The sequence below is a fragment of the Neofelis nebulosa genome, chromosome 18 (assembly GCF_028018385.1).
Source record: "Neofelis nebulosa isolate mNeoNeb1 chromosome 18, mNeoNeb1.pri, whole genome shotgun sequence".
In the NCBI taxonomy this organism is placed as follows: Eukaryota; Metazoa; Chordata; class Mammalia; order Carnivora; family Felidae; genus Neofelis; species Neofelis nebulosa.
Window position 1 is genome coordinate 28,822,551 of NC_080799.1, and position 14,646 is coordinate 28,837,196.

Consider the following 14,646-nt stretch of genomic DNA (forward strand, 5'->3'; position numbering starts at 1 on the left):
CTCCTTCACTCTTTCCCTCTCTCTCTGCCCTTCTCCCTTTTGCACTCTCTCTCTCAAAATAAATAAATAAACATTAAAAGAAAAAAAGAAAAGAAAAGCTTTTCAAAGGAAGAGAATGCAAGGGAGAGCTGAATGATAGTAATGGCACCTATCTTTTAGACCTTTATTATGTGCCAAGAACTTTGTTATGCTCTTTAGGGATATTATCTCATTTAATCCTCACAAGAAACCTATGATATCAGTTTCATTATTAGGGCGATCAACCATCTCAGTTTGCCCAGGACAAAGGCAGGAGAGTGTCCCTGGGATGTATGACTTTTAGTGCTACAACCAAGTAAGTCCCAAGTCGTTCACCATAGTCCCTATTTTACAAATCAGGAAACTGAGACTTCAACAATTTACCCAAAGACATTCAGCTAGTGAATAGTAGAGCCAGATCTGAGCCATCAGGCAAGCCTATCTTTAAAAAAAAAATTTTTATGTTTATTTATTTTGAGAAAGAAAGAGAGACAGTGAAGACAGAGAGGGAGACACAGAATCTGAAGCAGGCTCCAGGCCCTGAGCTATCAGCACGGAGCTGGGCATAGGGCTCAAACTCGCAGACCACAAGATCATGACCTGAGCCAAAGTTGGAAGCTTAACTGACTGTGCCACCCGGGCACCCTGAGGCAAACTTATCTTTAAACAAGGTTCTCAGCAACGTTAAAGTAAGGGAAAGAACCCAGCATCTGGTTTATTCTATAAACGGTGACATCAGCAATCAATTTCATCTAAATTTTCTCAGACTTAACCTAATCATAAGAACTGGGGCACTTGTTTAAAACAAATATTTCATTTTCATCTAGCAGGGGCCTGAGAATTAGTGTTTTAAAACAAGTATCCAGGTGATTCTTATGATCAGAAAAGCTTTGGAAGCATTGATCTAATCCATAACTAACCCTCATTTAGTTTGGTTCTAAGCTCTCCATTCTGTCAGCTCATCCATTTTGTGTTTTTGTTGCTATGCTATGGTTTTCTCTTATATATTAGTGTAAGTTCCTTTGGCTATATCTGGCTTTGGGTATGTTGATCTGAGAACATTTCTAACCCTGTAAAAAGTGTGCAGATAGGAGAATAGGATGCTCCCTAGGGATCAGGTGGTAATAATGGCCATGGTTAAAGAAAGCCAGGAAATGGCCTGGTAGGACTAGGGAAAGATAAAAATATTTCAGCCACTGTAAACTGTAACTTCCTTTGGCCTACTTGACCCCTCAGGAGGTCTTGACCTCCTTCATCAGAAAGGGAACAGTGCGATGATGTGATTAAGAATATAGATATTGGAACCAGATTGCTTGGAATTGAATCCCAGCACTAGTATCCACTAGCTATGTGACTTCTGGTGAATTCCTTCCCTCTCTGTGCCTCATCTGTAAAATGGTTCTTTTTTATTTTATTCTTTATTGAATGACAGTTGACATACAATGTTATATTAGTTTCAGGTTTACAATATAATGATTTGACAAGTTTATATATTATGTTGTGCTCACAAATGTAGCTACCATATGTCATCACACATTATGATTACAATACTATATTGTATTGTATTGATTGACTATATTCCCTATGCTGTATCTTTTATCTTTATAACTTATTCATTCTATAACTGGAAGCTTGTATCTCTCATTCCCCTTCAGCCATTGTAAAATTGTTCTTATATTGGTATGTCTCTTATAGGTTCTTTCTGGGAATCAAATGGATTAGTACTTATAAAATGCTTACAACTGCATGGCACAAGCCACTGCTTTGCTAAAAAAAAAAAAAAATGGAGACCATTAAAGTAATATCTCTAATCCATTTCTAATACGTGGAAATTAAGATATCATGGAAGTAGCATGAAATCATCACCAAAACTAGGAGTGTAGGGGTAGGTGGTAAACAGATTAGGTTGTTAAATATTCTCCTGGAAGGGGATGTGCAAACCTTAACATCAAAAGCAGGAGATGGCTTTCCCATTGAGCCAGACTTGATTTTCATTCCCTTAAAATTTCCACAGATTAGCACCTAGTTAAGAAGAAGAAAGAATAAAGTAACATTACAACTAACTTAAAATTAATTTATTCACCCACATGCATTCATTCAACAAGTAATTATCGAAAATTTATGATGAACCAGACTCAAAAATAAAGCAAATTTTCTGCTCTCAGGGAGTGTAGAGATAGACACTAAACAAAGACATACAGTAAAGTTATAACACTTAATAAATTGATAATTACTAAAATATCCATATTTATGAAAACATACCTATATTAGCATACTTGTTCTGCTCTTTCTATTTAATACATTTGTAAATTTTATTTTTGGTATATTAATTTTTGACCATTCTTATGGTTTATAAATAGAAGCATTATAAAAAGACACTATGAAAAATTTCTTTCAGCCTTTCCCTTTTCTGCTCCATTGTATGCCTCCTTTTCCTTACATAATAACCACTTTTGTTATGAGTTTATTCACTTCCTCTAGAATTTCTTCTTCTTATGTCTACAAGCTCTTTAAATAACCCCTTTTAGAGTATACTTGCCAAGGAGTTATCTAAGTGAACTCTTAATATTTTAAGTAGCAAGGAACTCAGAATTTTCCATTTTTGAGGCAGCTGTAAGAAAGTTCGCTCTTTCATAAGGGGAAATCTGTCTGTTGATCTAGCATTCTTTCATTTAAAATATATTTTAATGCCCTTGCCCTGATCAGGTCTATAGTGGTTTTTCTCAGTGAATGGCTACTTAAACAACTGTATCTGTTACAGTTGTAACTTTTTTTTTTTTGGTAACTGTTTCCCTCCAACTTTCTTTAAACTACTCTTCTAACCACTCCTCTACTGCCCTATCCCTCAAACAATTGTAAGGATATAATAAACACTTATTTTTAAAATTTATCAGTTATATAAATCACTTTTTATTTATCCAGCTAACTCGAGTCCGTCCCTGTCTTTTCAATGAGGTCATATACCGTTTCTGTCTGTCCATATCCTTCATAGATATCCAGACCTGTTCGGTTTCTCCATTGTTCAGTCACTTCAGGATTGATTGGTTCCCCAGCACTCACACAGTGCTTTAAGCTTTTGAACTTATAGCTTCTCAGAAAACAAATAAGTTAAATTTAGGAGACAAGAATAGAGAGAAATGAAAATTAGTGTTATTTCTAATGAAATTCAATAGGAAGTGTGTTTTAGTTCCTTCCTTACTCCTCTCTTCAATACAAACAAAATGAACAAACCCTTCTAACATCATAAAATGACTCCCAAGACATCCATTTTTTTCCCCTCTTATTTTCTGGGAGTGTGTGATTTGTTGTAAAAAAAAAAAAAGAAAAGAAAAAAAAAAGAAAGAAGGAAAGAAAGAAAGAAAGAAAGAAAAAGAAAAAGCAAGCTATGTCATCCTCAGGGAAGGTATCTCATAATAACATTTTAAATCAATGATTAAGAATTTACCAATTTTATGGTTAAATTCACTGTGGAATATTTATGCAGTGGAATCCTATAGAGCTGTAAAAGGAAAAAAAAATAAGGAAGCTCCTGGACAGTGTTGTCCAATAGAATTTTTTGCCACAATCAAAATGTTCTATTATCTGCACTATCCACTGCAGTATCACCTAGCCCTATGTGGCTACAGAGCACTTGAAACATGGCTAGTGCAACTTTGGAAGTGAATTTTTAATTAAAGTTAAATTTAAATAATTGCATGTGGCTAGTGGTTACCATATTGGATAGCACTGGATAGCACACAGTTCCAGGATGTACTGTTAGCCAAAAAAAGGAAGGTGCAGAACTGTGAGCATACTATGTTTCCATTTATGTGTATAAAAGAACAGGGGAAGAATACTGGCATATTGGTTTGTATAAGCACAGATTTCAGGGAGAAGGAGAACTGACACTGAGGACAAGGTTTGGAGAGAGACTCCATTCTATAATCTTATATACCTATTGAATTATATGTCATATGAAATATTTCCTATTCAAAAAGTTTTAGCAATTTTAATGATTTAAAAATATTTACCAATGTGCCCTTTCAAATGGAATCAAGAGTAAAAGACATTCATCCTTTTTTCCTATTTGCTGGGACAGGGCTCCAAGTTGGAGTAATTTCTCTACTTTCTCAGCTCATGTAACATTCATCATCCAAAAGATTGAACACTTTCTTATCCATAACCTCTGGGCTCAGGGGTATACCTGTGACTAAACCCTCCCTTTTCTCACCTTTCTTGGGGGAGCCTGCCCTGGATGTAATAATTATGATTTAAAGAATGAAAGCAAGAAGGAGAAGGGGGTGAAGAGATTGTTAAATTCTGTACCTACTAGTGTGGAACTTTGTTTTTAGGCAGAAAGATCCTTTATTTTATGGCTTACTCTTCCTCTCTCCTACCCCCACTAAGTGCCTATTTACCAACATTTCTTACCTGGTCATATCATTCTGTATAAGCATTCGGTATGCAGTCGGCGCTGAACAGAAGACGGTGATGGGAAACTCGGAAAGTGTCTGCAATTTAGAAGTAAACTCTTAGTCTTACTACAACTTTAATAAGTTGCTAAATGTTTATTTAGGGCACAGCACAACTTAAACATTGTTTATTCTAACATAAATGCACTCACACCTTTTGCCTGTATATCTTTTCAGGATAAATGACTTACCAGGTGTGAAATACCTTAAATCATGTTGTTCACTCTGATTTCTGCAAGCTACTGTATTCATCAGTCCTGTCAGGAACGCTGCTAAAGCATTTCTAAATGGTGACCTCTTGTTCTCTGCCTTACCTGAAAGATGGAAGTTGGCTCAAAACGTGGCAAATAATGTGCAAATACACATGCTCCCTGGATCCATGGAGAAAAGACACTGCTCCATGCAGACTTTGCCCAGCCTGTGTCTGAGGTATTCCATATCACATCTGAAGGTGTCAAATCCAGCCAGAACCTGGGAAAACAAGGAATCATCCTGATATATGTAGGAAAAACAAATTTAAAGACCAATAAATGAATCATCACCTCTGCAGTTTTGACATGTCAAGCTGCAGTTCCGTGAAGGTACCTTCCATTTACAGATAATCCTAAACCAAAACTGCTATGGGTGTGTCCAGTCATTTTCGGAGTTCCACTTGTTCCACTGGTAAAGTAAATGGCCATCATCTCATCGTGTTTTGTTTTCACACAGGTGTGGTTGTCACTGGCCTGTCTACAAAGGAAGAACTACAATGATTCTGCACATGATACACAGCACCATGAACTGTTAACCACAGCCAAGTATTCGAGAAACCATCTACTCAGACCTCTTCACCTTATGAGTCAGGCCTCAGTGACTTGGGTTGAATTCCAAGGTAAAAACCATCTCTTTATCTTCTTAGGTGCTTTCTGGAATCAAACTAAATTTTGTCATCAAAGCCCACTTATGGGCTGGTTTCATAGCTTTTCTACTATACAAAAAAGAAGACTTGATGCATTTTAAAAAACTGAAGAGGGTGCCTGGATGGCTCAGTCGGTTAAGTGTCTGACTCTTGATTTCTGCTAGGGTAGTGATCTAATGGTTTGTGGGATCAAGCCCCATGTGGGGCTCTGAGTTGACAGTGTGGAGCCTGCTTGGGATTCTCTCTCTTCCTCTCTCTCTCTGCCCCTCCCCTGCTCATGCTCTCTCTCTGTCTCTCTCAGAAATAAATAAATTAATTAAAAAAAATAAATAGATAAAAAAACTCAAGAGTTTGATCATAACACCAGCATAATGAGGATTCTATGATCTCATAATGATGGCTATGTGAGAACTGCCCCATCCCCTTCACTGTGGATGTTCTCAAATATGATTTTCTTTTCTCTTCTTTTTTTAAAAGTGATATGAGTGCCTGGGTGGCTCAGTCCAATGGTTAAGCATCTGACTCTTGATTTCAGCTCAGGTCATGATCTCACAGTGCTTGAGATCGAGCCCCACATCAGGCTCTGCACTGACAGTGTGCAGTCTGCTTGGGATTCTCTCTTTCCCTCTCTCTCTGCCCCTCCCCTGCTTGCATGTGCTCTTTCTCTCTCTCTCTCTCTCTCAAAATAAATAGGTATTTAAAAAATTGAGTATGTTAATAGAAGTCATAGGTAACAGTATAAGGCAGGTTGGTGATTCCCACATTGTTCAAGGATCAGCTGTAGTTCTGAAGGATAACTGGGCTGCTAACAGGCCCCACATTAGGGCAGCTAAGAGGAGGTAAACACTGCACACAGAGATTTTATCTGGGAGTACTGGGCTGAGAATGAATGAATTAGAAAATCCAGGCCAGGAGAATTGTAGAAAAGCTGTTTTCCTTTTCTTTCTTTCTTTCTTTCTTTCTTTCTTTCTTTCTTTCTTTCTTTCTTTCTTTCTTTCAAGAGGGAGCAAGTGAGAGAGGGTCAGAGAGAGAGAGAGAGAGAGAGAGAATCCCATGAGGGGCAGAGAGAGAGAGAGGGAGGAGAGAGAGAGGAGAGAGGGAAGCAGGGCTCACCCAAAGTGGGGCTCTAACTCACCAACCGTGAGATCATGACCTGAGCTGGAGTTGGATGCTTAATGACTAAGCCACCCAGGCTCCCAAGAAGCTGTTTTCAAAGCCTAACAGGTAGACTAGGTATTTAGTCTATGATTTCATAATTTTCTTCCTTAAAAATATTACCTAGAGCAGTGTATTTATCACTTCATTATAAATACAGTTGCTTTTGAAAACTAAGGTGGGGTTATCATACCAATCTCTCACCACTATAGGCAGTAAACATAGCCTTTAGGAGTGTGGGTTCAGAAGCCAGACTCCCTGGGTTTGAAACCCAGCTCTGCCAGATCATAGCATTTGACCTTATTCATCTGTATTACTATAGCACCCTTTCCTTAGGTTATTGTGACATTTTAATGAGTTAATATATGTGAACGCTTGGAGCAGTTTTTGGCACCTAACCAAGGCAATATAAATGTTACCTGTTATTGCAATTATAACATTATTTTAATTAGAACAGTATTTGGCTTTTGGTAAGAACTCAATTAATGATGGCTATTTTAGAGGCAGTAGGAACAAATCCATAGTTGCAAGCATGCTTCCAAATCCTTGAGTAAAGGTAGGAAGTTCATTCTAGAGGGAACTGGCTGCCAGCCTAAAGCTAAGATAGAACCAGTACATGGCCAGAGTGCCAAGTGACCCCTGGAAGCATTCCATAGCAGGGATGGACATCAGTGTAACTCAGTTTTATAATTGCATCCATCTTATTTATAACCAGAAGTGTTGTTATCAGCAAGGTAATGATATAGCCTACACAGAAGAATTCACTGTGTTTCTCTGTTTCTCTGGGAGATGATAACAGCTCTGTGGTTGGTGCTGTGAGACACAACAGCACCACAGGTGCTGCAGCAGATCCTGCTGCAGGAATGAAGGACTTACTTCCCACAGCTGCTGGGAGCCAGCTCTCTTTTAGATTGCTTTGGCTGAAGACAGCTGCCTTGCTCAAGGTCACTCACCTCTCCTTCTAGGGATAGGCCACACCCAGTTACTGATCAGTATGGGTATATAAAGGCCAGGATCTCTTATTTTATCTGGGAATAGCTTTGAGAGGCTATCCATGCCCCAGAGGTCCCAGTGGGAGCGCATGGCAGATACATTTCTTCCTTTGTCCAATTGCACATCCCTCCCCTTCCTTCATAGGTGTTGACCCCAAGACAACTCCTTAATAAACTTCTTACACAACTAATCTCTATCTCAGGGCCTGCTTCCTGGAGATCCTAACCTCTAAAAAACACTCCAACCTCTTTCCTGCCTCAGAGTTTGCATTGTTGGTGCAGCCATAATTACTAGTTGTTCCCTTTGCCTCATTTTACTTTTCATTTTTCTGATCACTTGGTGGGTTGAATATCTTTTCAGTGTTGCCTTCCTCTGGGGAAGCTGTTCTACAACAATTATGGCTACTCACTTCATCATTTCCTTTAGGTTCCCCCATCCATCTTTGGGTTTCTGAGACACAATTAGCTTGGAGTGCAGATTTTCACATTTAGATGCAACAGCATCTACTGCGGGGGCTAAAACTTCGTCGGTAATAATGCACTTTGCTTTTGAAGATTGTAGTCTGTAGAGAATGTCTCTCTGGGTCAGCTGGGTGGTTCCTGGAATTAAAACTGTCCCTACAGGGGCAGAAAAGAAGCTATGTATAGAAGGAAGGATTTCCTTTATCATGGTAGTTAGCCAGTGTAGATATCTCATGTGTACCTTATGTCTCAGGATGAGTTTACCATTCCATTTAACAGTCTAGATATCTATTTATCTTCCATTAATTATTTGGCTTTTGCCTTTCAAGGGATCTTAAAATCTGTGACCCTTTTGGCCTACCATGAAAGCATGTTAAATGCTGGATAATTATCTTCTATCTGAAGACCATTCATAACGTTCAGCTTGAAGAGAGGTTTTTTTCCCCATTTTTTTTTAAGAGAGTTTGGATTGTAGAGTAATATTACCCAACATTTATTGGCTAAATGTCAGATGCTATTCTAAGTGTTTTGCATGTTTTAACTTATTTAATCCCTACCCCCCCCCAAAAAAAAACCACAAAACACAAAATCTATGAATAATTTGCCAAAGATCCCTGAAATGGAAAGTGGCAGTGCAGAGATTGAACCCTGTAGCCTGACCCCAGAGCTGTACACTTAACTACTTCAGTCCAGCACCTTTTAAAACATACGTGAATGTTTTATGATTTCTCTCCAAAGGGAAGGATCAAGGCATTCATCTTTTCTGTACTTCTACTTCTCCCTGCTGTAAATTACACTGTAAGTGTAGTGTAATGGTTAAGAGTGTGTCCTGGAGCCAAATAGTCTTATAGCTTGGCCTTGGACAAGCCACTTCATCTCCATGAGTCTCAGGTTCTGCTACTGTAAAATGAGGATTCTATAAGATTAATGAGGAGTAAATAAGTTAGAATGTATAAAGAGCATAGAACAGTGCTGACCAAATTTTAGCTATTATTTTCTCAAAGGATTAATGGACTTTCAAGAATATGTCTATATCTGTATCTCTATATCTACATGTATCCATATTTATATTTCAGACTCCACCACTCTTAGGTCCAGACCCTCAGGAGAGGGCTGGAAAGTATACACTTCACAATGGTTTTTGCTCTTCCCAGCATCACAGCAGGAAAGGAAGATCGAATAACACATACCTGCTCATTCCTGGACTCTTGACACTGACTCGTCTTTCCATTTTGGAAAGGATAAGCCCCTCAGTGGAGTTCTTCAGGAAGCAGACAATCAGTACCAAAACACAAAGTTCTTCAGAATATCTCTCCTTTCTAATCAGGCAATGCAGCAATATTTATGAGGCTTTATCTCCAAGGTTATTCCTTAGAGATGTTCCACCTGGGGATAAGTGATTCTCTTGCCATGGCCTAACAGTCTTCTGTTAATAATTTAAAGGCACTCTCTAATGACAAGTTCACAGTATTTGATGCCTAGTAGGAGCACTTTGTTTAAACACATTACCCTTAGATAATTAATTTCTGCTAAAAAATTATTCATATCCTATTTTATTAAATTTCCTTTTTCTGTTCTTTTCTTTTTAATTTTTTTATATGAAATTTATTGTCAAATTGGTTTCCATACAACACCCAGTGCTCATCCCAACAGGTGCCCTCCTCAATGCCCATCACCCACTCCCCACCCCCTCACCCCTCTTAAACTCTTAAATAAGTTTAAGAGTCTCTTATGGTTTGCCTCCTTCCCTCCATGTAACTTTTTTCCCCTCTTCCCCTCCCCCCTGGTCTTCTGTTGAGTTTCTCAGGATCCACATATGAGTGAAAACATATGGTATCTGTCTTTCTCTGTATGACTTATTTCACTTAGCATAACACTCTCCAGTTCCATCCACGTTGTTAAAAAAGGCCATATCTCATTCTTTCTCATTGCCAAGTAGTATTCCATTGTATATATAAACCACATCTTCTTTATCCATTCGTCAGTTGATGAACATTTAGGCTCTTTCCATAATTTGGCTATTGTTGAAATTGCTGCTATAATCATTGGGGTACAAGTGCCCCTATACATCAGCACTCCTGTATCCCTTTGCACTTCCTAGCAGTGCTATTGCTGGGTCATAGGGTAGATCTATTTTTAATTTTTTGAGGAACCTCCACACTGTTTTCCAGAGCCACTGTACCAGTTTGCATTCCCGCCAACAATGCAAGAGGGTTCCCATTTCTCCACATCCTCGCCAGCATCTGTAGTCTCCTGATTTGTTCATTTTGGCCACTCTGACTGGCGTGAGGTGGGATCTGAGTGTGGTTTTGATTTGTATTTCCCTGATGAGGAACGATGTTTAGCATCCTTTCATGTGCCTGTTGGCCATCTGGATGTCTTCTTTAGAGAAGTGTCTATTCATGTTTTCTGCCCATTTATTCACTGGATTATTTGTTTTTCTGGTGTGGAGTTTGGTGAGTTCTTTATAGATTTTGGATACTAGCCCTTTGTCCAATATGTCATTTGCTATTATCTTTTCACATTCCGTCGGTTGCCTTTTAGTTTTGTTGATTGTTTCCTTTGCAGTGCAGAAGCTTTTTATCTTCATGAGGTCCCAATAGTTCATTTTTGCTTTTAATTCCCTTGCCTTTGGGGATGTGTCAAGTAAGAAATTGCTACGGCTGAGGTCAGAGAGGTTTTTTTTCCTTCTTTCTCCTCTAGGGTTTTGATGGTTTCCTGTCTCACAGTCAGGTCCTTTATCCATTTTGAGTTTAATTTTGTGAATGGTGTAAGAAAGTGGTCTAGTTTCATTCTTCTGCATGTTGCTGTCCAGTTCTCTCAGCACCATTTGTTAAAGAGACTGTCTTTCTTCCATTGGATATTCTTTCCTGCTTTGTCAAAGATGAGTTGGCCATACGTTTGTGGGTCTAATTCTGGGGTTTCTATTCTATTCCATTGGTCTATGTGTCTGTTTTTGTGCCAATACCATGCTGTCTTGATGATTACAGCTTTGTAGTAGAGGCTAAAGTCTGGGATTGTGATGCCTCCCGCTTTGGTCTTCTTCTTCAATATTACTTTGGCTATTCGGGGTCTTTTGTGGTTCCATACAAATTTTAGGATTGTTTGTTCTAGCTTTGAGAAGAATGCTGGTGCAATTTTGATTGGGATTGCATTGAATGTGTAGATAGCTTTGGGTAGTATTGACATTTTAACAATATTTATTCTTCCAACCCATGAGCATGGAATGTTTTTCCATTTCTTTATATCTTCTTCAATTTCCTTCCTAAGCTTTCTATAGTTTTCAGCATACAGATCTTTTACATCTTTGGTTAGATTTATTCCTAGGTATTTTATGCTTCTTGGTGCAATTGTGAATGGGATCATTTTCTTTATTTGTCTTTCTGTTGCTTCATTATTAGTGTATGAGAATGCAACTGATTTCTGTACATTGATTTTGTATCCTGCGACTTTGCTGATTCATGTATCAGTTCCACCAGACTTTTGGTGGAGTCTATCGGGTTCTCCATGTATATTATGTCATTTGCAAAAAGTGAAAGCTTGACTTCATCTTTGCCAATTTTGATGCCTTTGATTTCCTTTTGTTGTCTGATTGCTGATGCTAGAACTTCCAACACTATGTTAAACAACAGCAGTGAGAGTGGACATCCCTGTCGTGTTCCTGATCTCAGGGGGAAAGCTCTCAGTTTTTCCCCATTGAGGATGATATTAGCTGTGGACTTTTCATAAATGGCTTTTATGATGTTTAAGTGTGTTCCTTTTATCCCGACTTTCTCGAGGGTTTTTATTAAGAAAGAATGCTGAATTTTGTCAGATGCCTTTTCTGCACCGATTGACAGGATCATATGATTCTTATCTTTTCTTTTATTAATGTGATGTATCACATTGATTGATTTGTGAATACTGAACCAGCCCTGCAGCCCAGGAATGAATCCCACTTGATCATGGTGAATAATTCTTTTTATATTCAATTGAATTCAATTTGCTAGTATCTTGTTGAGAATTTTTGCATCCATATTCATCAGAGATATTGGCCTGTAGTTCTCTTTCTTTGCTGGGTCTCTGTTTCGTTTGGCAATCAAAGTAATGTTGGCCTCATAGAAGGAGTCTGGAAGTTCCTTCCCTTTCAGTTTTTTGGAAAAGCTTGAGAAGGATAGATATTATATCTGCTTTAAATGTCTGGTAGAATTCCCCAGGGAAGCCACCTGGTCCTGGACTCTTATTTGTTTGGAGATTTTTGATAACTGATTCAATTTCTTTGCTGATTATGGGTCTGATCAAGCTTTCTATTTCTTCCTGTTTGAGTTTTGGAAGTGTGTGGTGCTTAGGAATTTGTCCATTTCTTTCAGGTTGTCCAATTTGTTGGCATATAATTTTTCCTAGTATTCCCTGATAATTGCTTGTATTTCTGAGGGATTGGTTGTAATAATTCCATTTTCATTCATGATTTTATCTGTTTGGGTCCTCTCTCTTTTCTTTTTGAGAATCCTGGCTAGAGGTTTACCAAATGTGTTTATTTTTTCAAAAAACCAACTCTTGGTTTCATTGATCTGCTCTACAGTTTTTTTAGATTCAATATTGTTTATTTCTGCTCTGAAATTTATTTCTCTTCCTCTGCTGGGTTTGGGGTGTCTTTGCTGCTCTGCTTCTATTTCCTTTAGGTGTGCTGTTAGATTTTGTATTTGGGATTTTTCTTGTTTCTTGAGATAGGCCTGCATTGCAATGTATTTTCCTCTCGGGACTGCCTTCGCTGCATCCCAAAGCATTTGGATTGTTGTGTTTTCATTTTCATTTGTTTCCATATACTTCTAAATTTCTTCTCTTATTGCCTGGTTGACCCATTCATTCTTTTTTAAAAATTTTTTAATGTTTATTTTATTTTTGAGAGAGAGAGAGAGGGAGCGCGCCTGCAAGCAAGGGAGGGGCAGAGAGAGAGGGAGACACAGAATCTGAAGCAGGCTCTAGGCTCTGAGCTGTCAGCACAGAGCCTGATACGGGGCTCAAACTCACAAACTGTGAGATCATGACCTGAGCTGAAGTCTGATGCTTAACTGACCGAGCCACCCAGGCGCCCCGACTCATTCATTCTTTAAAACTGTTTTTTTAATGCTTATTTTTGACAGAGAGAGAGAGAGAGAGAGAGAGAGAGAGAGAGAAAGAGAGAGGATGAGCGGGGGAGAGGCAGAGAGAGAGGGAGACACAGAATCTGAAGCAGGCTCCAGGCTCTGATCTGTCAGCACAGAGCCCAATGTGGGGCTCGAACTCACGGAGTGTGAGATCATGACCTGAGCTAAAGTCAGATGTTCAATTGACTGAGCCACCCAGGCACCTCGACCCATTCATTCTTTAGTAGGATGTTCTTTAACCTCCATGCTTCTGGAGGTTTTCCAGACTTTTTCCTGTGGTTGATTTCCAGTTTCATAGCATTGTGGTCTGAAAGTGTGCATGGTATGATCTCAGTTCTTTTATACTTATTAAGGGCTGTTTTGTGACCCAGTATGTGATCTATCTTGGAGAATGTTCCATGTGCACTCAAGAAGAAAGTATATTCTGTTGCTTTGGGATGCAGAGTTCTAAATATATCTGTCAAGTCCAACTGATCCAATATATCATTCAGGGACCTAGTTTCTTTATTTATTCTCTGTCTACATGTTCTATTCATTGCTATAAGTGGAGTATTAAAGTCTCCTGCAATTACCACTTTCTTATCAATAAGGTTGCTTATGTTTGTGATTAATTGATTTATATATTTTGGGGCTCCCATATTCGGCACATAGACATTTATAATTGTTAGCTCTTCCTGATGGATGGACCCTGTAATTATTATATAATGCCCTTGTTAATCTCGTTACAGCTTTTAAAGTGTAGTTTGTCTGATATAAGTATGGCTACTACAGCTTTCTTTTGACTTCCAGTAGCGTGATAAATTTTTCTCCATCCCCTCACTTTCAATCTGAAGGCATCCTCAGGTCTAAAATGAGTCTCTTGTAGACAGCAAATAGATGGGTCTTGTTTTTTTATCCATTCTGATACCCTATGTCTTTTGGTTGGAGCATTTAGTCCATTTACATTCAGTGTTATTATTGAAAAATATGGGTTTAGAGTCATTGTGATGTCTGTAGGTTTCATGCCTGTAGTGGTGTCTCTGGTCCTTTGTGGTTCTTGCAACATTTGACTCACAGAGTCCCCCTTAGGATCTCTTGTAGGGCTGGTTTAGTGGTGATGAATTCCTTCAGTTTTTGTTTCTTTGGGAAGACTTTTATCTTTCCTTCTATTCTAAATGACAAACTTGCTGGATAAAGGGTTCTTGGCTGCATATTTTTTTCTGTTCATCACATTGAAGATTTCCTACCATTCCTTTCTGGCCTGCCAAGTTTCAGTAGATAGGTCTGCTACTACCCTTATGTGTCTACCTTTGTGTGTTAAGGCCCATTTATCCCTAGCTGCTTTCAGAATTCTCTCTTTATCCTTGTATTTTGCCAGTTTCACTATGATATGTCGTGCAGAAGATCAATTCAAGTTACATCTGAAGGGAGTTCTCTGCCTCTTGGATTTTGATGCCTGTTTCCTTCCCCAGAGGGATTTTGATACCTTCCCTTCCCCAGGGAACTTCTCAGCTATGATTTGTTCAAGTACACCTTCAGCCCCTTTCTCTCTCTCCTTCTTCTTC

The 14,646-nt window shown here is 38.6% G+C and overlaps 2 protein-coding genes across 8 annotated transcripts in view; one reads left to right on the forward strand and one right to left on the reverse strand.

Annotated features, from left to right (window-relative positions):
* ERI2 (ERI1 exoribonuclease family member 2) overlaps window positions 1-14,646 on the forward strand; it is a 64,333-nt gene that overhangs the window by 16,867 nt on the left and 32,820 nt on the right. For 4 of the 5 annotated variants that reach the window (XR_009256741.1, XR_009256742.1, XM_058711216.1 and 1 more), the window contains exon 9: window positions 5,178-5,340. Coding sequence is in view for 3 of the 5 variants with exons in the window: in XM_058711216.1 (XP_058567199.1) it covers window positions 5,178-5,340 (163 nt within the window). In the remaining 2 variants the exon portion in view is untranslated. Of the gene's footprint in view, window positions 1-4,646; window positions 4,791-5,177; window positions 5,341-14,646 lie in introns of those variants that run through there. The other variant, XM_058711219.1, reaches the window with a different exon arrangement.
* The window catches only part of ACSM3 (acyl-CoA synthetase medium chain family member 3), a 56,997-nt gene that overhangs the window by 8,438 nt on the left and 33,913 nt on the right, over window positions 1-14,646 (reverse strand). For all 3 annotated transcript variants that reach the window (XM_058711221.1, XM_058711222.1, XM_058711220.1), the window contains exons 4-9: window positions 7,925-8,132; window positions 5,055-5,198; window positions 4,784-4,940; window positions 4,429-4,508; window positions 2,983-3,106; window positions 1,960-2,040 (exon numbers count right to left, since the gene is read on the reverse strand). In XM_058711221.1, the coding sequence (XP_058567204.1) occupies window positions 1,960-2,040; window positions 2,983-3,106; window positions 4,429-4,508; window positions 4,784-4,940; window positions 5,055-5,198; window positions 7,925-8,132 (794 nt within the window). The remainder of the gene's footprint in view (window positions 1-1,959; window positions 2,041-2,982; window positions 3,107-4,428; window positions 4,509-4,783; window positions 4,941-5,054; window positions 5,199-7,924; window positions 8,133-14,646) is intronic.